At 40.2% G+C, this 23,918-nt stretch overlaps 1 protein-coding gene and 1 long non-coding RNA gene across 2 annotated transcripts in view; both read right to left on the bottom strand.

Annotated features, from left to right (window-relative positions):
- LOC130606613 (uncharacterized) lies at positions 1 to 4,264 on the bottom strand. Its single transcript, XR_008974028.1, has 3 exons — positions 4,040 to 4,264; positions 1,316 to 1,458; positions 1 to 746 (listed from the first exon to the last, which is right to left on the bottom strand). It is a non-coding gene; the product is annotated as an uncharacterized LOC130606613 (long non-coding RNA).
- A 1,549-nt stretch (positions 4,265 to 5,813) lies between these two features.
- Positions 5,814 to 23,918, bottom strand: part of TERT (telomerase reverse transcriptase) — a 30,348-nt gene continuing 12,243 nt past the window's right edge. Inside the window, exons 7-16 of the mRNA XM_057423108.1 lie at positions 23,585 to 23,680; positions 21,571 to 21,656; positions 19,169 to 19,282; positions 18,152 to 18,223; positions 17,154 to 17,339; positions 15,525 to 15,651; positions 15,136 to 15,197; positions 13,348 to 13,472; positions 12,855 to 12,992; positions 5,814 to 6,093 (exon numbers count right to left, since the gene is read on the bottom strand). Of these exons, the coding sequence (XP_057279091.1) occupies positions 5,990 to 6,093; positions 12,855 to 12,992; positions 13,348 to 13,472; positions 15,136 to 15,197; positions 15,525 to 15,651; positions 17,154 to 17,339; positions 18,152 to 18,223; positions 19,169 to 19,282; positions 21,571 to 21,656; positions 23,585 to 23,680 (1,110 nt within the window). The 3' untranslated portion in view covers positions 5,814 to 5,989. The remainder of the gene's footprint in view (positions 6,094 to 12,854; positions 12,993 to 13,347; positions 13,473 to 15,135; positions 15,198 to 15,524; positions 15,652 to 17,153; positions 17,340 to 18,151; positions 18,224 to 19,168; positions 19,283 to 21,570; positions 21,657 to 23,584; positions 23,681 to 23,918) is intronic.

The following is a 23,918-nucleotide window of genomic DNA, read 5'->3' as shown; positions in this document are numbered from 1 at the left end:
TTCACCCAATTTCACAAGTTATATTAATACTGTCCCTCCTACAACCTGTCCTGAATCCTACATACCAATCTAGTACCTGCCCCATTGCTTTAACCCTTTTCATGCATTATCAACTTCAGGCCTCTCTCCAGCCAGAATTTAAACTTGCAAAGCCTGCTAGTAATTGCAAATGCCCTGTCTTCCTTCACTTCTCTCCTGAAAGAGCCAGTCTATTCCAAAGAATCAGCAATTCTTACTTAGAACAATTCTAAAATTGGAACACAAGCACCCTCATTTCATTCACTGACCTTCCCCTGAGAGATGTAGAATGGAAGCTCTTGAAGAGTAAGGACTCCTCCTGTTCACTACACTATTTTTTGTAAATCCATATCCTCAAGTGTTGCAAAGAGCAAAAATAAAGCATTGGCAGTTAAAAAGAATGTACATCAAATAAATCTGAGTAATTAATTTTGCACAAATCTCTTACCTTAGCACATTCCAACATTTATTGTAGTGGAAAATACTGTGAAAACAAATGTGCCCATTTTTTCCCCTTAATTTCTCATACAGAACACAGTAACTAAATAGGGTAATAGAAGTGCAGATGTATGGAAGCCTCTCAGTGAGCTGCAACCTTACATGACATGACAATGAAATGAAATGAATCTTCATTTAAAAATGGGTTTTCCTGTACTGGCCTGCAGATCCTAGCCACTCTGCAGTGATGTGAGGAGTCCTTTGCTGAGATACCTGAGCAAGCAGCACCTCTGAAAAAATATAGGAAAAGTATGTGAGGATAAGGTATGACTAAGCCTTTAGGCTCAGTAATTAAGAGACTCAAGGAAAGGAAAGGAAGATTAAGGAAAATGGAAGTAATTTCAGTATTTAGCCTTGTGACAGGCTAGACACTAGTAGGGCTTTGTAATAGGTAATGGGAATTTGGCCACACAGCAAGGATGAATGAGACCAACAAACTACAGAGCAAAAGCAATGACATGACACCTTGAAATGTAACTGGTTTTTATCTTGCTGCTTAAGGAAAGAGCAGGGTAAAAAGAGAGAAATAGGTTGGCTTTTTTTAGATTTTTCTTTTTTACATTTAGCATCCCCCTCACATAGCTGCTGCTGCAACCTCCTGTCCTGCAACTGGCCTAAACAGTAACTCTCCTGGGCAGTGACAGTACTAGAAACAGCTGTGTATAGTATGCCACACCACATCCACAGCACACTGTGCTCCTGCCTGCTGGAAGGAAATGCAGTTAACTGCCTGTGTGCACAGCAGCTGCCATGCCAGAACCTCCTGGCACTTCCCGCTATGTGGGATGAGTAGTATCACCTGCAAAACAATCTAGTGCTTGAGCTCCACATGTTTTTATTTCTGAGAGCCATGGACTTGACCAGTGGCATTATGATGTCCACCAATTCCCCATGGCAGCCTGCCAACAACCCCAGCCCTTCAAGTCAATAGTGGGCAGGTACCTGTCCTGGGTTCAGCAGTAGCAGTCATGTTTCTCCTCCTTGGTAGCTGGTGCAGTGCAGTGTTTTGACTTTCGGCTCGGGAACAGAGCTGATAGAGATGTTTTGGTTTGGCCAAGGACTTTGTGAGCCTCATGCTCTGCCAGGGAGGAGGGGAAGCTGGAAGGAAGCAGAGACAGGACACCTGACCCAAACTGACCAAAGAGGTATTCCATACCACAGCACGTCATGCCCAGGAGGTAACTGGGAGTTAGCCGGAAGGGCTGGGGGACTGCAGGGTTGGAGGAGGTATCGGTTGGAGCTTGGTCGGGCTTGGGGGCCGAGTTATCGGTCAGCTGGTGCTGAGGTGTTGTATTCTGTTCCCTTGTTATTTCCTTTATCATTATTATCATTGGTGGTAGCAGTAGTGATTTGTGTTATACCTTAGTTACTAAACTGTTCTTATCTCAACCCGTGGGAGTTGCATTCTTTGATTCTCCTCTCCGTCCCTCCGAGAGCAGGGGGAGGGCAAGAAAGGGGGGGAAGTGAGTGAACGAGTTGCCTGACTGGGTTTAAACGACGACAGTTCTTTTTGGCGCCCAACGTGGGGCACGAAGGGTTGAGATAACGACAGATTTGACTGGATTAATAGTCACTCGTCACAATGCTGATTTATTGGGTATCAGAGTTGTTCTTGTTGATCTCACAGCTTCAGAATGTTGTAACTTACGTAGAGCCGGTATTTGCTGTGATAGTGTTTATCAAGTGTGGGGCCTGGGCTAAGGTTCTTGTCTCACTGTGCTTTATGGCAATGGCTTGTAATACGGGTGGGCTCCAGCAGCAGGGCGGGACGGACGTGGCCGTGGACTTGTACCTGGCCGTCCGGCTGCTCTTCACCGTCCTGGCCCTCACCCTACTCTCCATCTTCGTGAGGCTGCGGGGAGCCGAGGGGGAGCGGCCCCGGGAGCCGGCGGCTGCTGAAGCGGCCCGGGAGAGCGGCCCCGGGGACCAAGCGGCGGCGGGAGCGGGGCCGGAGGCCGCGAGGGGACGGCTGCCGGTGGAGGAGGTCGGGGCGGTCGAGGAGCGGAAGGAAGCGGCTGCCGAGCAGCGGGATAAGGCGGCGGAGGAGCCGAGCCCCGCGGAAGAGCCGAGCCCCGCGGCCGAGCCCAGCCCCGCGACGGCCGAGAGCATTCCCCGGAAGCCGCCCGCCGAGCCCCAGGAGGATGCAGGAGACCACGCAGCATTTCCCAGCAAGGCAGAGGAGGAAGAGCTGGACTCAGGAAAAGAGAAGCCGGTGGTGGGAGAGCCGGCAAGCACAGCAGCTACACCAGCCCCAGTGACAAGTACAGCAGCATCGTGTGAGAGTTCTGAAGGTTTTGAATGGCCTTTGGGTATCCTTGGGACCTGCCTGCTGATTGTGATGGGGATCAGCATGTTGGCACACACACAGACTGTGTTCTACCCACAACCATTTTATCTGATCTCAAAAGTTAAGCAGAGTCAGGTTTGGGTCTTGTCTGGGGTTAGACAACAATATAGGGGGACCAAGAGATTTTCCCCAAGGCTGGAGAGTCATGAGTGGCAGGGTGTGTGGGACAGTATGGGCAAGTATCTAGTCCACTGGGCCCCTCCAGTGCTTTGGAAGCGTCGGAGATGGAAGGCAGCTGTATGGAGTCCCCAGCAACAAGCTGCAGAAACTGCTTAATGGGACAGTGAATTATTTTAAGCCTGGTGGGCCCATGGCACTTCAGGCCATCAGAGCAGAGATGCAACACAGAGATGGACTCATGATCGAGGGGTGGACTTAGCAATGGACACTATTGCCCAGGTTATTCACGAGTGTGAACACTGCACACAGTCTCTCCTGCTCTGGAAGACTGTTACAAGAGATGGAGCCTGACATGGACCAGATGGACGCAGCAGCTTTATAGGGACTGGTCCATGCACTAAGATAAGAGTGCACTAAGATAAGAGTGATGGTATATTGAAAATGTGGGAACTGAGCATGACGTGAATGGTATGGAATAAGGGGTGGATAATGTCCTGGGCTCAGCAGTAGCAGTCATGTTTCTCCTCCTTGGTAGCTGGTGCAGTGCAGTGTTTTGACTTTCGGCTCGGGAACAGAGCTGATAGAGATGTTTTGGTTTGGCCAAGGACTTTGTGAGCCTCATGCTCTGCCAGGGAGGAGGGGAAGCTGGGAGGAAGCAGAGACAGGACACCTGACCCAAACTGACCAAAGAGGTATTCCATACCACAGCACGTCATGCCCAGGAGGTAACTGGGAGTTAGCCGGAAGGGCTGGGGGACTGCAGGGTTGGAGGAGGTATCGGTTGGAGCTTGGTCGGGCTTGGGGGCCGAGTTATCGGTCAGCTGGTGCTGAGGTGTTGTATTCTGTTCCCTTGTTATTTCCTTTATCATTATTATCATTGGTGGTAGCAGTAGTGATTTGTGTTATACCTTAGTTACTAAACTGTTCTTATCTCAACCCGTGGGAGTTGCATTCTTTTCGATTCTCCTCTCCATCCCTCCGAGAGCAGGGGGAGGGCAAGAAAGGGGGGGAAGTGAGTGAACGAGTTGCCTGACTGGGTTTAAACCACGACAGTACCCCAGCATGGAAACACAGCTTCTGTCAGCAAAAGCCTCACAAGTCACGAAGGTCCAAGCAAACATCCTGATGTTCTGCAGTTACACACTGCAGAGGCTTTTGAAAAGGACACAGAAGATTAAAATTGCCACTCTGCCTGTTGCAAATTAAGTTTGAAAGGTTATGAGTAATAAAAGTCTTCCATAAAAAAAATGAGTAATCAAAAAGCCCCAATATAATTGCAATTTTGACCATATATTAAAAAAAAACTTAAATACAGAAATAAATTTTTCATTAACTAAAATATCCATTCTATATTCATGTCTCTGACTGCAGATAGCTAGATTTCATTAATATCTTATATGCAGAGTATATGCAGCAAGTTTAAGTAGGTCAGAGATCTGTTCTTAAAAAAACCAAACACATCCAACTAACACAGACACAAGCTGAGAAAAGAATTAAGCTACATATAACAAGACTGTCAAGTCTATAAATCTGTCTCAAGCTACTGTCACCGCACTCACAGAGTTCCTGACTTTCGAGTTGTCCCTTCCCATTCACCAGAAGGGAGACTTCGTGTGTTGCCAGACACACAGTTCAGCCTGGGATGGGAAGACTTGAGGGGAAGACAATTTTCAGCTCCAGTAACTACAACTCAAGGCAAGCAAATGCACTAGCTGAAGTTACTTTTTAGCCAAAGTAGGCATGTAGAAAATGTGTTGAGCAACTCTTGCAGGAACGTAACTTTTCTGCTCTCAGTGCACTTCCGATGTGACCTCTACTAAAATTCCTGTGCCAGAACTGTAGCCTTTACCAGTCAGATTAGTGCTACAGTCTTCTCCTTCCTATTCATAAGGAGCACAGCATCCTATAGGTACTATTTTCTCTTGAATAGCATAACTCTTACTTGAGTAAGCATATGCACACGAACATGAAACTGAAGGTGTTGAAGTCCTGCATACTAAACACTTTCTACTTCAGCATAATCTCCTCCCAATCTGTCACCTGCATATCTTATCAGAAACTTTGCTATAATACTCTGCTGTGAACTCATACTGTTCTGACAGAGAAGACCTCTCTAGAACTGTCTAGGCTGTAAGGACAGCCTAGATTATTGTGGGTAAATGTGTAAAAGACACAGACACAGGCATGGTGATGTTCAGCCTTAAGAATCCAGAGTCCTAAAACAAGGAGCTCAAAACCCTATTCAAGGAAAAAGTCTCAGAATAATCATGCAGTGATAAATGCTCCATCCCTGGCGGTGTTCAAGGCCAGGTTGGGTGGAGTCTTGGGTGACATGGTCTAGTGTGTGGTGTCCCAGCCCATGGCAGGGGAGTTGAAACTAAATGGTTTTAGGGGCCTTTCCAACCCTAACTATTCTATGATTCTGTTATATAAAAAACATTCCTTAAACAACCAGCTTTAACACTGAAATTTTGGCATTTATTAGTTGTATTCCCCAAAGCATAACATCTGTACATCTTGCTAGATACTGCCATGAAATGCACTTGCCCTGTGCAGGTAACTGTCTTTCAGAATATAACACAGCTGGGCAGGATGTTAAGGATTACTGTAAAATAAAGGTATTGGAGACAAGGACCCATTATTGCAAATAATCAGGCAATTTATTATAAAATAGTCTGTAACACAACAAAGAACACTTCTTCAGAAACAACATGCTGAAACAAGATAGTAGATCTGTGTATCCAGAACATAGTTAATGATCCCTTCATCAATAACATGGAAATTACAGAAGGAAACCCAGTCTATTACTTCAAATAGCCTGTGAATTAACAAAATTGTCTGCTCTTTTTAAGTCCTTGTGTGGTATCTGAGAAACAAACATGGAAAACTTCTGAGTGAAGTTGCTTTCTGTCCACTACCAAAATAAACTAGAGAGAAAAGTCATCTGGAGACATAACATTTACTTTCAAACCTGGAAAAAAAAAAAATGGAATAAACTTCAACCAGTTAGTCCAGGATAGTTTTGAAATCTTGATAAAAAGACGGTTCTGTCACTTCCTTCAATAGTGCCATAGTATCCTTTGGGATCTTCCTGAATAGCTGCATCTTACCTACAAAAATACCAGAAAAAAAAATCATTACTATTGCAAGTAACTAACAATTCTGGTTTAGAGAAAATGCTAATAATATAATTAAATCAATGCTTGATGAATCCAATTAAGAAGTTGGAATACCTGGAATATAGAGACAAAAAAAGCAGTAATAAAATATGCTACTATTCTTCTGCCCTTAAATCAGGCTAATAAATAAAAAGGTTAAAAATCGCATGTGAAAATATTAACAAACTAAGAAAATCAAGGAGCAAATTCCCCTACTATGTCCTTGTAACACTTCTTTGTTTGGATTTAAGATTTATTTTTTTTAATAAAAGATTATTTATTAAATAACTATATACACCAAAAAAGGCCTTCTGTCAAACCATAGTGATGTTGAAAGCCTGTATTCTAAACATTGCTAAGGACAAGGGACAGGTCCTGTGTGGTTGTTAATGTTTACCTGCAGCAGGAAGGTATTCCCAAACTGTTTCTTTTCCCCCTCTACTTTCAGATATGACATCAAATTAGCCTATGCTTGGAACTGACACATTAAAAAAGAAATAATACAAAGAAATAAAATCACCTTGTGCTATAAGACTGGCAACAAAGCAGCAATTCTCCCCAGAGTGCTTCCTTATAAGAGAAGAGAGTCTAACTGGAAAGCTACCCTTACGGTGGAAAATTCTGGAGACTAAACAAGGCTCTTGGGAATGGCATTTTTATGAATAAGAGTTTTGAAACAATGAAGGTCACCAAGTCTAACATCAACATTACAGACAATAAAAAGGACTTTTGAAACATTAGGAAGAACATGTAAAATCCTAGCAACAGTTAAAGTCTGTCACCTAAAGAAAGGTGGCAGAATTGTCAATGGTGCAGAAAGGCAAAAGTGCTCAATAAACATTTGTTCTGTCTTTGGAAAGGAGACTGATGATGTACTTGTATCTTATCATGATAAGGAAAGACTCTTGCTTCTTTCCCCACTGGTAATAATAAGAGGGATGTTAAACAGTAACTATATTTTAAATACTTAACTCTGACGAATGACGACAATTTGTACCGACAAGCCCCTGATGTTGATATTCAACAAGTTTTGGAATATGAAGAATGACGACAACTCCTACTAACAAGCCCCTAATGTTAATATTTAACAGGTTTTGGAACTGTGGGGAAGAAAAACCTCCTCCACAAAACTTATGAGCTTGATACCGATTCCCATGAAGAGTAATGGAAAGGCATGTGCAGGGATACAAGACAAAATGTTAAGTTTATATCAAATCCTGTCAACAACCTGATCTTACAGGGGTAATAAGTTTTATATAGCTGATACAAGCCCCAAAATGAGAACAAAAAGTGTAGTTAAGTCAACACAGGTGCTATTACCTGTCTTTGTTATCTCTGTGCTACAGCTTGCTGTGCCATATAGAGATACTGAACTAAGTCGACAGGAACACACCTCAGAACCAGTGACTTCCCTGCCACAGCTACTCTGACATCTACACATGCTACCTGATTACCAGAAGACAAACTCAAGGTAGCTCCGGTATCTCTACATAATGCTCAGCACTGTAGTAACCTTCTCTCCAGCGTGGTGATGCGATTCTAATAACATTACCCAGGAATAAGTCTGATGCAGGCCAAACAAAGCTAATTCAAGACCGAGCAGAAAAGTATCAATAGCTCTTTAAACTGATTTTAGTGCATTCCTGCAGGATTCAGAGTCTTAATATCTTACTAAAATTAGAAGAAAATACAAATATAAATGCCATGTACAATCAGGTGACTGAAAACCAGCCTTTATCTGCGATCAAAGATCTTAGAGACACGCAGATAATGATGCACATTCATACCAAGGGTATGCACATGAGTTGCCACTACAGGTCACAAGATGTCTTTGTACCACTTTACCAGCACACTGATGCCTCATCTTCCCTCCTGTTCAGCCCCTACAGGTGACATATAGTGCCTTCTCAGTTGCTTTACAAAAACAGTTTGAAATTATTTTTAAAACCTCAACCAACCCTTAAAAGAAGGAGAAAGACAGATGGAAGCAAATACAGATGCAGGCAAAGCACCTCTCAAAATCAGTTACTGGTAAATACTCAGGTTACATGACAAGCTGACACCAAACAGCTACCCTCCTGCCAGATTACCTAGCAGATGTTTTGGGAGCTTTTCATATAAGCAATAGCTACAGAAGTGCTCCACTACAGAATCACAGAATCCTAAGGGTTGGAAGGGACCTCAAAAGATCATCTAGTCCAACCCTCCTGCAAGAGCACGGTAACCTAGAGTACATCACACAGGAACTTGTCCAGGCAGGCCTTGAATATCTCCAATGTAGGAGACTCCACAACCCCCCTGGGCAACCTGTTCCAGTGATCTGTCACTCTCACAGTAAAGAAATTTTTCCTGATGTTCACATGGAACTTCCTATGCTCCAGTTTACACCCATTGCCCCTTGTCCTGTACTGGACATCACTGAAAAAAACCTAGCTCCATCATCCTGACACTCACCCTTTACATATTTGTAAACACTGGTGAGGTCACCCCTCAGTCTCCTCCAAGCTAAAGAGTCCCAGCTCCCCCAGCCTCTCTTTGTAAGAGAGATGTTCCATTCCCTTAATCAACTTTGTGGCTCTGCGCTGGACTCTTTCAAGCAATTCCCTGTCCTTCTTGAACTGAGGGGCCCAGAACTGGACACAATATTCCAGATACAGCCTCACCAAGGCAGAGTAGAGGGGGAGGAGAACCTCTCTTGACCTACTAACCACACCCTTTCTAATGCACCCTAGGATGCCATTGGCCTTCTTGGCCACAAGGGCACATTGCTGGCTCACGGTCATCCTCCTATCCACCAGGACCCCCAGGTCCCTTTCCCCTTCACTACTGTCCAGCAGGTCAGCCCCCAACCTGTACTGGTACATGGGGTTGTTCTTCCCCAGATGCAAGACTCTATACTTGCCCTTGTTGAATTTCATCAAGTTCCTCTCCGCCCAACTCTCCAGCCTGTCCAGGTCTTGCTGAATGGCAACACAGCCCCCTGGTGTGTCAGCCACTCCTCCCAGTTTAGTATCATCAGCAAACTTGCTGAGGGTACATTCAGTTCCCTCATCCAGGTCGCTGATGAAAATATTAAGCAGCACTGGTCCCAGCACCGACCCCTGAGGGACTCCACTAGTCACAGACCTCCAGCTAGATTATGCCCCATTAACCACAACTCTCTGCCTTCTTCCTTCCAACCAGGTCTTGATCGACCTCACTACCTGATCATCAAGCCCACACTTCCTTAGCTTATCTATGAGGATGCTGTGGGAGACAGTATCAAGAAAACCTTACTGAAATCAAGAAAAAACACATCTACCGCTCTACTATCATCCATCCACCTAGTTATTTGCTTATAGAAGGCTATAAAGTTGGTCAAACATTACTTCCCCTTGGTAAAGCCATGTTGGCTACTCTTAATGACCCCCTCATCCTTGATATGTCTAGAGATGGTGTCAAGAATAAGTTGTTCCATCACCTTTCCAGGGACGGAGGTAAGGCTGACCGGTCTGTAATTACCCAGGTCCTCCTTCTTGCCCTTCTTATAGACTGGTGTAACATTTGCCATCCTCCAATCCTCAGGCACCTCTCCTTTTTCCCACGACTTACCAAAATGATGGAGAGTGGCTCAGGAATGACTTCCGCCAGCTCCCTCAGCATCTGCGGGTGTATTCCATCCAGACCCATTGATTTATAGATGCCCAGATTACTTAACTGATCCCTAACCCAATCCTCATCTTCCAAAGCAAACTCCTCCTTTATCCTGACTCCTTCCGGGGCTATAGGAATCTGGGTCCCCTGGGGAGAGTCTACAGGAATAAAGACAGAGGCAAAGAAGGCATTCAACACCTCTGCCTTCTTTATATCCTGTCACCAGGGCACCCACCTCGTTTAGCGGTGGGCCTATACTGCCTCTTGTGTTAGTTTTATCTGCTATGTATTTGAATAAGCCCTTTCTATTGTCCTTGACCCGACTTGCCAGATTAAGTTTCAAGGAGGCCTTAGCTGTCCTAATTCCTTCCCTTACATCCTCTAACAGCTGTCCTATATTCCTCCCAAGAGGCCAGCCCCTCCTCCCATAATCCATAGACTCTCTTTTTCCATATGAGTTTGCCCAGCAGTTCCTTGTTTAACCTTGCTGGTCTCCTGGCTCCCCTACTTGGCTTCCTACCCATTGGGACACTCTGATCCTGAGCTTTGAAGAAGTGGTCCTTGAATGCTCACCAACTATCTTGAGCCCCTTTACCACCTCGTACCCTTTGCCATGATACTTCCCTTAGCAATTGATTGAAGAGGCCAAAGTTTGCCCTTCAGAAATCCAGAAATGTGGCCTTGCTAGGTATTCTATTCCTCCCACACAAGATCCTAAACTCCACCATCTCATGGTCACTGCAGCCCAGGCTGCCATTGACCGTCACTACTTCAACTAGACCCTCCTTGTTGGTGAGTACCAGATCCAGACTACGTATTGAGTCACCCCTGCAGCACAGATGGAACAGGGCTAGTGGAAGTACAGGTAAGATTTCATGGAGAAATAAGGAAATAGAGATCACGAAGATGGCATTCAAGTTATTTGGGCCCCAGTGATCTGTTGGCCAATCACATGAAATGTTTCCACCATAAAAGTTTCACAGTAAAAACAAGTCACATCCTGCTAATTGTTTAGGCAGCCATTAAGCAAAAATCTGAACCCTTGATCAGACATTTCCAAAAGAAAGCAGGCCTTGCAGATAGAGTTGTCCCAACATTATGAATGTGAAGAACAGATTCTGTCTCAGACAAAGTTAAGATTTACAAAAGAATAGCTGGAAATCACTCTTTTCAAGAGAATGTCACCAGTAATTTTCTACTTGCCTTTGGACATTTCCTGCTCTACCCCCCACAATAGCAAGTATAGAATTAATAGCTCTCCCCAAGAATTGAGGAAACGAGGTTATTATGTATCTGCAAGGGCAATTCTTACTGACAGAGAAGCTAACTGATAGATGGTCAGCTTTCCCTTCTTGGGGTAGAAACTATGCATACAGTGTTAGGCCTGGACCACACACAAGTTTAAGGTCAGTACTGTGGTTAGGCAAGAGGCTGCACAGGTACAGCATAAGCCTAACAATAATCATTATTCAAACTCGGAAAATTCCACCTCTACTTCCCTGCCCATTTTCCCTGGCATCTGTGGTGGTGTGATTTTGTGGACAGTGAAAGCATTTATGGCAGATGCAAACACCCATGGAAGATGAGATTTGCTGAACAATAAAGCTGCCTGGGGCTGTACCTCCACCCTGAATGTACTGTCAGATTCAACAGCAAAGCATGCGCAGAGAAAAATGTGGGAGCTTTGGCACAGGTTGTGGTCTGACAGTGTAAGACCCCAAGAGCAAAATCTTCTGCATTACAGATGAAAATTCAGAGGTGCTCTATATGGATATAAGGGAAGTCACACAGCTCCCAGAGAAGCCGTTATTCTACTAGGTGAAACCATTGCATTCTCTGCTCAGCTTTTCAGTTTGTGTCCTCTCCAAGTGATGCAAGCAGCAACTCTTCCCTTCCTGGACGCAGGTCTCTTTCCCCTGGTAGCTCTAGAAGGGCTGAACAGAACTGGCTTCTCAGCAGCAGTGATCAGACTTTGTGCCTCTGGTTTTGGTGTCAGTAAGTAACTCTGAGAGAAGGAACTTCTCTGGGAGAGGCTGATGGAGGTCTGCTCCATACGGAAAGACTGTACCTGACCAGCACACACCTGGTGCAGTCCCAACAATGAGTTCGTTTTCTGTAAATGTCTGTCATCTTTGATACATTCAGACTGTTTGCACCCAGGCATTGCTGCAAACCTCTGATATGGGAAGGAAATGGATACTTCCAAAACCAGATCTGCTCTTTTTCTGGGGCACTGGGCCCTCAGCACAGGTATCAAGGGAAGCTTGCAATATGTTTCAAATCAAATAGGGATTATCCTTGAATCAGGCTGAAGAACTCCTCAGTATTGTATAATAAACCCCACCAAGTAATGACTCATTCAGAGCACAAATTACAGAGTCAGTGCTGAGAGGCCTTCACTGCAGCTAAATTCAGCTGCAGCATTGACCACTTCAGAAAAAACCTACTGCTGTTCACTTTTGATAACTTAGAACTGAAAATTCCATTATTTCTGTGCCTGCCCTGGGGACGGCACAACTGGTCAAAGAGACAGTTCCCCATAGGCCAGATACACAGACAGGTTCTTTCAACAGTGTAGAAAGCTCAAAGATTTGCCAACACCACTCAACTCTATTACCATACAGCATATGCAGCACAGCCAAGTGCTTCTGTTTCAAAGTGACCGCGGTGACACTTCTTTTGGTAAGAGTTTACATTGCAGGAGGAACTTACTTAGTTGCCAGTTAATACAGTTTAAAGAAATAGAAACCTGAGCATTCATGCATCATTTAGTTAAACCTGCTAAGAATGCTTATATGATTAACTAGATCTTATACAGCTTTCTGAACTGTAGAAAGTTATTTAGTGCCAAGTATCAACAACTATTCCATAAGAACAAGGCTCTAGAACATGCAGTGCTGAAAACCACACCATTTTAATTTACGTACTTATGCATAATAAATTTGATTAAAATCAGAAAGCTCATTAATGTACATTTTAGAAAAACATTTTATGGTAGGAAAACTTAAAAAAATCCATTAGATTCCAAGCTTTATTACAAGTAACCATATTTCAAATTCCAACAATAATTGAATACTTACAGATTTTTAGAGGCTTAAGCAGGCATGTGTAAATAACTTTGTGGTTTGCCAGCTTGACAGTGAACGCATCGTAGCAGAGCCATTCTGCCGCCTCAGAAGGGAACATACCAGATGCACCTTTCTTACCTAAAGCAATCCCTGGAAGCAGAACATGAAAATAATGTCACTGAAACTTATGATCATGAAAAACAGTGTCTGACTTCTCCTCGCTTTCTAATCACTCCAAGATTTTTTACTAAAAATCTGTGTAGTCAATGAAGTCTCCTATGTCAGCAGAGAACTAAAAACTAAAACATGAAATATTTCAGTATCTTTGGAAAACTGAGTTTAGGAAAAAAAATGCCCTGAGATTGTTATTATGCACTCAATGTTTTCCATTCCTCATCTTTATCTCAAAATTACATGATCTGACTGCACATTCAAGACATTTTATTTGTCAAATAAAAAAAGCCAGAAAACCCCACACTGCTTCATTGCCATTAACATACTACACCTTTGTTCTTTGCTTTCAGGATACTATAGCAGCATGATGCAGTCTCAGAGATGATTCTTAGGAAGAAATAAGGATTGTTTCTAACTTGCTGGTTGAATGGAAGTTGGAGAACGCAGGCATGAAACCTGTTCATAAAAACAGCCTATTTAATCATGTCATTTGCAATTTCAAGTGAAACTATAACTACCTACCTTAGGCACTAAACATTTAAAAGCATACAACAGTTTTCAGCTGTATCAACACAGTTAGCATATGACAACTCTCCTGTATACCCACGCCCCTGGAGTGGCAGACACATGTGATGTTTGTTTCTAAATTTTGTGCTGAAAGAAGATCTTGAAGCAATCTGCCTTGGTAATGGAATTCTCTTCTGAAGACAATGACCGTCTTATGTGAAGAGAAAGTTAAACTACGCATCCTCACCAATTCCATATCACAGACCATGCAGCCAGAGAACACCCATGTGACACAGTGTAAGAGGAAGAAAAAACAAAACCAAACCCCAGAACAAATTATGTTCAGGAATTCAGGAAAACAGACCTCCAAATGACAGTGTTTCACAGACCAGCATCCCCACTCTTTTGTCTACAAACATTACTTGCATTCTAGGCTCCTTTACACCTCTGAACAGATATATTTTAAAACTGCTTTTTTTTTCCCCAGGAAGAGCAGGGGAGGGAGGGCTGAATATACTCAACAATTACAACGATGATCGTTAATTACTTGATAATGTGTATACTTATTAAATTAACCCAGCATAAGTGTAATCACTTCAAGAAATTCTGAAATTATATAATATTTAAAGGATAAACACCATTACCACACTCCATCACTGGCTAAATTAACCTGACATGCTGGTAGCATGGTGGACAGGTTTTTAAAGGTATTCTAACCTAAAGTCCTTTGATCAGGTGTTCCCATAAAAGCAAACAGAAGCAACTAAGTAATCATGTCCAGCATCAGAGAAAAAAAACATTAAGTCCCTCACAACACAAAGTTTAAACGTTCAATACATGAGTGCTGCACTAGACAAGTCCAATTACACTTCCTGAACACAAGAATGATACAGGTGGAACGCGGACCAAGCTGAATTTAAGAACAAAACTAAAATGTCACTCCCTAAAAAGTATGAGCCTAGCAAAAGAGCAACACCAGATTTCTGTGAAGAGGGAAACACCTCTTATACCTTTTTTGTGTTAATAAAAAAATTCTTGGTGCTGCCAATCATTCAAGGTTTTCGATGTATAGATATTAGTATTTTCTCCTAAATTACTTATCCATTTTTATTTCTTTCCCTTCTCACTGTTTCAAACATTCACTTCCTCTGCTTGTCAGGAACAGCTCACAAACCCCAAGGTATTACCAGCTGAGGAGCAATTAAGATATTTATCAGCAGCTAAGAAACTGCAATTAACTTGGCAGAATGTAACCTCACTTTAGGTGAAGTTATACAGGTCAAAGATCTGTATGATTTTAATAGATACAAAGTTCTAAATATAAACTGGTTAATAAGTGATAAGGCTTCTTGTCATCCTGCTGAAGCAAAACAGACTGCTTTTCTTGAGGTCAGCTGTCAATACCACAAGGCACTGAAAATGCATTTAGTCAAGTGTCACATAAATACAGACACTAATACAATCCTGTATCCCAAATCTAATAGTTACCTAAGAACGGTGTTGAAACGAGTAACTTGACTTACTTCTTACATTTACACAGCACACTTTTCCCTCCACATGTCAAGAAAGAGTAATGAAATATTCAGAGTTACTGCAGAAGACAGTGACCTACCTGTAAGCCTGAAGTAAAAATATCTTGTAGATGTTAATGATAACTGTTCTAAGGCTGTTGATCTAGAACGGAACAGAAACAGACCTATAGGAATACTTTGGTGTCACAATAGGATTTGTTCAAGTTCAACAGCATGAGATGATTTAGAGATCTAGAGAAAAAACATTCGATGCTAAACTTCAAAGATTTCCTTAGGTACCTAAGTTAACAATATTGTGAAGGCTCAGTTCTGGAAGGTGCTGAAATCCCACATTTTAGTTGATGTCAGTATTTCCAAGTTATGTCGATTACCTCTCAAAAATCAGCTTTTTATGTCAGAACTCAAAGCCTTTCTAATTATCTTTATCACTAATCACAGTATTTCCAAACATCCATTTCCATATTCCCACCTGTAAATCAAGAAATAAAGAATGGCATTTCAGTTTGAGGACGGCAGTCAATTTGTATTTCATGTTTTTCCCAGCTGTTTTACTTGAATTGAAGGAAAGACTTGATCTGATGGCAGTATAGCTATAACTAGGAAAAATAAAGAAAAAAAAAAGTAGTTAAACTCCATGGGCTAATAGACTAAATTAAATTCTGCAAAGTAAGCATTTAACTTCCCACGTCACAGACAATGCCTACTAATAATGAGCCAGTAGCCAAGAGACGACTATAACTAAATCCAATTTAGAAAGAGGCTAGACGCTGTGGCGTTAAGGTATTAACTGTTAGCTAAGGAATGACTTCAGTATCGCAGGCCGAATAATTCACCCTGCTAAGTAAACCCAAACCAATAAGCTTAAAAACAAACTAGATACATTAACAGAACACATGGTCTAGGCCAGACCACTATTAATGACTCCAGTGACAACCAAGTTATACTCTGTGATCCATGCAATGCAGGAGCTGAGGTTGGAAGTCACACAAGGGTGAACTGAGGTAACAGTTACTTAAGTCAAGCTTATGAAAAGGAAGGTGGCTCTTGTAACAAACACCTCAGGATTCTGAGTAGTATCTCCCAGATCAGTAGTACCAATGTCCTCAGCAACATAAACTGTTTCTTCCACAAACACAACTAGTAAATAAATCTCTTTGTTAATTCTAGTCCTTTGTTCTTACAGAAAATCATATCATATAAATTCCTTTCCTAAACGGTCCAAGCTTTTCTGTTTTGGACTACTACTAAAGAACTTCAACACACTGGTGATGGAAAACCTCCCTCAAATTTCCCACTTAAATGTATGTGTGGGCTGGTTATACCAAACACAATCAATAACAATATATTACTTCTCTTTAAACAGGTTTGTGTTTTTTTTATTAATCTTTAGCAAATGTCTAATGCCATCTCTAGTAGCCTACGTAAAGGGTCTACGGAGCTTTTCAGTAGGATACATTGTCCCGTCCTGAGTTCTATGCCGTTTCAGACTGCTTTGTGTAAAGAGTTAAGGTTGCTAGTTTAAACAGAGGTTACTTCTACCCTACACTACCATCTGGAGTTTACCAGAGGGAACACCTCTGATGTTGAAAGGATAACTAGTCTCTCTAGTCCATACAAAATTAATCCCATGACTAGGAAGCCACAAAAAAAAAAACCCAAAACAACAAAAAACACCCACAAAAAAACCAACAATTTCAGAATACTAACTATAGCCATATAATATCAGGCACAATACAGTGCTGAGATATATATAGCTACACATACACAGTTTCACAATAATGGTGAAAGAAGCTAAACTGAGGTGACTGAATAAACCTTCTCAGAACCATGCAGCCACCATACAGTATATGGCTTCTGGTCATTAGGGACCTGTGCTACATTCAATGGTGTTAATGGTATGTACATTCCATCAGGATGGAATGAAGAAAACAGCAGGCTGCACAGCAGAATAAAATGTTTAGACTAATGTATAAGAAACAGAACTGTAAAATCTATTTTGCAGTGAATTCAACTACATCATTCACAAGACATCCTTGTGCTTCTCACATTTTGTACAATATACTGTAAAGCTGACAGTGAAGCATACAACTCTATTTACCTGGAGTAATCGCAGTAAACCTCAAGTGTCTGTATATCAAATAATAAACCACACCATGGGATCATAGGACAATCTGGCACCTGTTTAAATTTGGAACATCCTGGGATATCATCAACACGAAAATTCATGACTGTCTTACTGGGGTTTATTAAAAAGCCATACTCAGGAATACCTGTTGCTAGAGTCCTAAAACAAATATGAACAGTAATAAGTGTAATAACAATATAAGACACATATGATCTTGCATAAAACAACAGAAACCAAAGAATAAAGGGAACAACAACTCTTTTTTATTTCTAGCCATGTTTCGGTAACCTGAAAACACCCTGAATTAGAGTTAAATAGATACATAAGTAAGCTGTAGATAATGGAGAAAAACTTTTACAGATTAATACACATTAAGAACTTAAACCAGGAAACATTTGAGACAAGCTGCATAAACCACACTCACAGAAACCACTGAGATCAAAATCACTGGAAGAAGACAGAAAAAAGTTATTGGTTTTGAAAGTTAACAAAACCAAGAAGAATCCACATAACAAGAACCTCATTTATCTGATTAAATGCATTCTTTCCCTAGGGAAAGAAGAACAGAATAGAAGGTGGTAGCATACCTGCCCAATAAAACCATTCTGAGAAAGTAATTAAGACATCTTAAAAATTTGAGGGAAAATGGTGTTGAAAGACAACTGATAGGTACTTTGGTTAGTCTGCACTACTAATTGCTGCTAGAATCTCCATCAAGGTCAGTAGCTGGGTCCCTAATTTAAAATTCAGCAGGAATCCCCCACCATCTGAGCTGCAACAGATTTTTAGTTGACCACCAAGAAAGCAGCTATTAGATTTGTTCCCAAGCACAGACTACCAACAAGGACTCCAAAATTCCCCTTGATTAAGTCATAAAATATACCTGTATGTGCAAACATATATGAAGATGAAAAAGAATGAACTAAATGGCTTATTCACTTATTTTGAAGACTATGTCGTTAATAGCATACCTTAGAAAACGTCTTGCCTTCATTAAATGTGGTGTAACCAGCAAAAAGTCATCAATGAGACGTATTAGAACTCTGTAATCAGTAAGAAATTGGGTGTTAGTTTTTTTTTAAATATGCAATTCTCTCATTTTTGTCATACTCCTCAGAGCAACAATGTGCCCATTTTAATTCACAAGAAGGTAGAGGATAATATGATCTCCAAATCAGTACCGCTTTTTTCCTAAAAATAAATAAATAAATAAATAAATAAATAAACAAGAAAGCAAAGTGGTTGGCTCTATGAAACATGACCGGAATTTATGGCACACAAACTACTCCATAGTAGCTGCTTAGATGCAGGGTTTTACTTCAAATTCTCCCTCGGAAAAGTGTATCTTAATAAGACACAGAAAGGAGGAATAATATCAGGTACACAAATGCAGCTGCTAGATTTTTGATGTACTCTAACTCGGTATCTTCATTTACCATGTAACAACCTTTCTGTGAAGCTGTAACTCAAATGTAAAACAGACTACCATCAACCACTGTAAAGGCTGGAGTTTGCTTTTTCAACAGAATTCAGGCCCCAACCATGCTGATATCTGTTTGATAAATCCTGCCTAATATATCAGGGAAAGGAAGCTCTGGAGATTACTTTGTCCAGTGTCCTCTTCAAAGCAGGAGCATTGCCATCAGTGATGGCAAAATTGTGGAAGAACCATAAACTTCTTACAGAAGAGCTTGTCAGACTCTACAGCATGCCTAAATATTGTGCCCTGTTTAAGAACAAGTCTCCTACCTACAGATCTAGGAAAGCTTCTTTTCAGCACTTTTCTTCCCAATCTTATGTCAAACAAGCAAATTCCCTCACAGAGCCACCACAGAAGCTTCAGAGATGATTCTGTGTACTACACTCTGACTGGACAGTTGGAAATCCTTGAAATTCAAAATTAAACTTCACAGAAAATGGCTAACACGTATCTTATATATTATGCATTACTATAACAGAGCACCCAGTAAAGAACAAAGCATTCCTACCCATCCTGTTGTATCCCACTAAGCAATTTGTTTTCCATGTCTCCATAGCATAAGCTGCAAAGTAAGGTTGACAAAATGGAGCCCTGTGGAATTCCACAGCACTGTATGTAGTACCTAGTACAGAAGAAAGATAAAATCAAAACACACAATATTGCAATAAACAATTCTATTAAACTTTCACTTGTTTTTTCAAGTACAACATATATGTTTCAATAAGACACAGACTACATGCTTGCTAGTTAGCCTTAAATTTGTCCTTAACTTACATACAGCTAGGAAGTTTCACATTAAACAGTGTAAAAAAACTCATTAATACGTATATTCCTTTCTTTTTAACAAACTCCAGTAAGCAACTGTTATTCAATGAAAGAAATTGCATAAATTGTCTCAAACCACAATGCCTCCTTCCTCCTTCAACTGCATAGCCACACTTCATTTAAGCTTTGTAATTCTTTATGTTGCATCTTACACTGTTTCTTGTACAAGAACGTTTGTTTCAAAGCTAAGTGCACTGGAGAAATATTCCAAACTATTATTTATTTATTTATTGAGGTGTTCTTTGTATATACTTGCACAGCATGACCTGACTGGGAAATAGCTTCTTGGGTTTATGGTTTTGTATTTTTTGTTTGTTTTGGTTGGTTGGTTTTTTTTTTTCCCCAAATAAGTATTACTTTAATTTTAGGAAAATTTCTGAGAGCTTAGCCCAGTATAGCACATGATCTGTTTTTATGCATCTCAACTACACTTTAAATCACATTTATTTCCTCATTTAACAGCTCAGGCATGAAGCTATCTTACTTTTCATTAGGAAAAAAAAACACTACATCCTGTGAAATGCTAACCCTTATTATTTGTAATTATACTCTGCCTCCCCCCGGCCTACTTGAAAAATTCACTTAAGTTATCAGTTGTCATTTTGCAGAAGCATAATCCTTGATTTGTTTCTCCTGGCTTCAAAGAATTCACATAGACATAGCAAGGGGGAGGCTTCATTACTTCCCTTGTTACTTATATAAAACCAGTAAGACCACGCATCGTAATAGTAATGTAATGCATGACATCTAGGTAAGCTACTGAAGACAGAACTCCCCATTAACTTGTGGATTTTTCTATGCCGGCAGCAACAGAATGAACATGCCACACAAAACGCAAGGGAATTATTTTCACAACACCCCTTTGAAACAGTGAGCTATTAGATTATAATGTAATGACTTTCGATAAATGTATTAAAAAGTATTAAAGTATTCCTTCTAGCACATTTCTCAAAACATCAAGTAAATATTAACTGTGATGCCTTTTGAAGAATCATCAGTTAAAGAGTGTATTCATTTACTAAACTTACTGCAGCTTGGGTTGTTTTTTTGTTTGTTTGTTTTTGTTTTTGTTTTTTTTTTTTAATTTGAAAATAAGAATAAGCTATTAAAAAAGGACAAATCCCTTCCAGGACAAACAGTATTTTTTCAGCCAAGCTGAGAGACTAAGTAAGTGTGGAGTTGGCTTTGTCAAGATGTGCTTTCTTTAAAACCATTAAACTTTCATTAAACATACTGATGTTAGTCAGTCCTTATTAATGGCCACACGAGCAGTCTCATGATTCTGCCACCTATAAAGGCTCTTTGATTTGCCTCCTTGAAAGCTTTTCACCCCCTCACACAACCCTGTGAGATTAAGTATTCTAAACTAAAGGTATTTTTTCAAGAGCAAGCAGCTATTCATTCTAATCTACCTCACTCTGAATTCACAAATAAAGACCACGTAAATACTCGTTTTCTATGTGTGATACACTTTCGCCACCTAGAGGCAAAACCAGATGAGAAATACCAAATTAGTATCTCTAGGAACACAAGAAATCTGCATTACTGCCCTCTATACTATCCGATTCCTAATTTTAGAGTTGCCAGTAATTTTAATTAATATTCTTATTGCCTTATATTTTCATTTTAAATTGCCAAATAGCAAGTCCACACAGAAAAGGTTTAATTTTGCACTACAAGGAAATGACTAACAAGACTTTTGCATGATTGCTTAGATGTTACCTTGCTTTTGTTTATCACTATGGATCCCAACATTTTAAAAGTATTTCTCTTTTGAACTACATCTGCAGTTTTAAATAAAGAAGGTTACATATCTCTAGAATAATGCATTCTTTGTATGGTTAACATCATCCAAGTGGGAAAGAGAAACTTTATTCAATATAAATTTTATTCCACACTCTTCATGTTTTTATGGAATTTAAACTGATATAACAGATTTCAAATGCATGCAAAATAAAAATCTTTAAAAGACAGCTATCGAAAATCCCCTGAGCCAATTCAAAGTATCCTGTTTAACAGGAAAAAAAAACAATTAATGAAAAAACCCAAACACACTAAAGAAAGAAAAACTATTTTCTTTTTTACCTGTTCCCGATCTCCAGGATGTTGTTATGTATCATTTGAAGAAAAAAAGTAAATAGGCTGGAACTTGTCTCATCTAAACTTAAGCTCTAGAAACGCAACAAAACAAAAGGTTTGTACTTTAGAAAGGTACTGAAAATGAAAACACAATATACACTTAGAAACCTTTATGGACGTTTAGACTGTAGGAGTTTAAATACCTAACGTAAGAAGAAAACCCACCAGAAACCAAAATCTGAATTAAACACTAAAAAGCTGCTCTCATCCAACAAGTGAATGGTGCAGTTACTTTTCTGTTTTGCTTTAGGAGAAAAGAAGTTTTGATTAGTGTTACAAGGGAAAACAATTAAGTCTAATGTCTAAACAACTTTAAGCGTTGGCATATGATACCGGATTATTACAATGTATGAGACCCCACTCTTTTGGCCACTTTCTATCCTGTAGGCCAATGTCTATAACTGTCATGTTCTTAAGGATTCCCCAAGGACAAATACACTCACTTGCCAGCTCTATTGCAAAACATTCTGTACCATGTAGTACCACCGATTCCATGCATTACTGCCCACCCAATATTTATGACGCTTATTTTATTAAAAACTGTGTAATAAAAATTTCATTTAGAGCAGTTTAAATCCCTTTAACAAAAAGAACTAAAGTAAAATTACTTCTTCTGCATAGATTAGACGTGAGACAAATACATCCAGCTTTTGACAGACCCACATGAAATCATGGTTATTTGCATTGAAAAGCTGATGTGATACACCCATGGTACAGACACCCAAGCCAGCAGGATACTGTCCTCAGAACACTTTAAAGTAATGACATACAGACACACAACTTGTTTCCAAATGCAAAATACTCTGAAATAGAATGCTGCTGTTCATGTAATATGTAGCACAGTTACCTAGATCAGATGTCCAGTGGAAAAAAGAACAAAATAAAACCTACACACACATCACAAGAGATCCAACTAATTTTTATTTTCATTCATGCACTCATTAGGCTCTCTGCACTTTGTAGGATCATAGAATCATGCACCACCCATACTGTATATTCTATTCCTACATCCACAGATATATATATATATATATATATATAAAAATCATTCTACCTGTATAAGCATAAATTACCTCAAATCAAAATTTTCCATTGGGAAGTTTGTGGGGGAAAAAAAAAAAAATAAATAGAGGAAGTAGGCTGTTAGAAAATACCCGCCTGGGCTTCTGATGGTCAGGAATATGGTAGGTTGCTACCATGGAACACCATGATACCAAGCAATAAAATGTATCAGGGAACTGACTGAGCTCCTCTCCTACTTCTATGACTTTCTCTGTCATGCTCCTTGCACAGAAGGAAATCTTGAGAACAACCATTTGGAATTAGTACAGTTCCCTGCAACACAAGAATCAAAACGGCAGAAGGATGCGTGCTTCTTGTAACAAAGTGTCCTCTGAAGAAGAGTTCATTTTTCTCAACCTTGACAGGTAATCATTGAAGTTGTCAATTTTTTTGTTTTGTTTTTTTTTTGTTTAAGTAATTTTTCTATTCTGTGCAGTTTGCTATTCAAGATACCACATCTATTTCCTCAGCTACTTAGCTTAGGATGCATTTTGCTCATTCTTACTTCTGCTTGTTTTAGAGATAGCAAGTGTTGAAGCCCTTCTTTATTAGACAGCTAATTTTTCACTTGAGAACTGTTGAAACAAACAATGGAATTAGGAAAGGAAAAAAAATACTGGTTAAAATGAAAGTCTGAGGCAACAATGAAAAAATCTGGGAAAAGTCTAGAAGGGCATTTTGCCAGATTTCTTGCCTGCTGCTCCTTCCACTGAACACCAAGAACCTGTTATAAACATCAAAGAAGAGATTACAAAAATCTTTTTATGGAAGGTGCTGGGTTACTAGAAAACAGGTGCTGTCACCACCTAATATATACATTCAATTAAAACACACAATCTTCCTCCAATTCTTCTGTAGCTTTCTTATTTCAATTGAAAATAAGCCTCCCAATATTTACCTGTTCAACTACTATTGCATTTTGCAATGAGGTAGCCTCCTGAAGGTAGGACACAAAGCTCTCCATGTCTGACTTAAAATCCTGCCAAGTAGAAACCTGTATATTGAGTGTAAAGAAAAAAAAATTACAAAAGCAATAGAAAATTCAGTACCAGACTCTTTTATTCAGTGAAGGTCAAAGGGCCAGCCTTATTCCATTATTTTAATCCAACAGTTCTGCTATTGTTAAAATGTCTCCTGACATATCTCTATTTCTGCAATACATTTACATTTATACTTACTAACATGGAGTAAAAAATGCAAAAATTACAGGGTAAAAAGAAGCTTTGCTACCT

Source organism: Pezoporus wallicus, unplaced genomic scaffold (assembly GCF_028554395.1).
Source record: "Pezoporus wallicus isolate ANWC-B61680 ecotype Strahan unplaced genomic scaffold, APGP_CSIRO_Pwel_v1 contig_749, whole genome shotgun sequence".
NCBI lineage: Eukaryota > Metazoa > Chordata > Aves > Psittaciformes > Psittacidae > Pezoporus > Pezoporus wallicus.
Note: the sequence above shows the minus strand (reverse complement) of the source record. Positions and strands in the feature narration are given on the sequence as shown.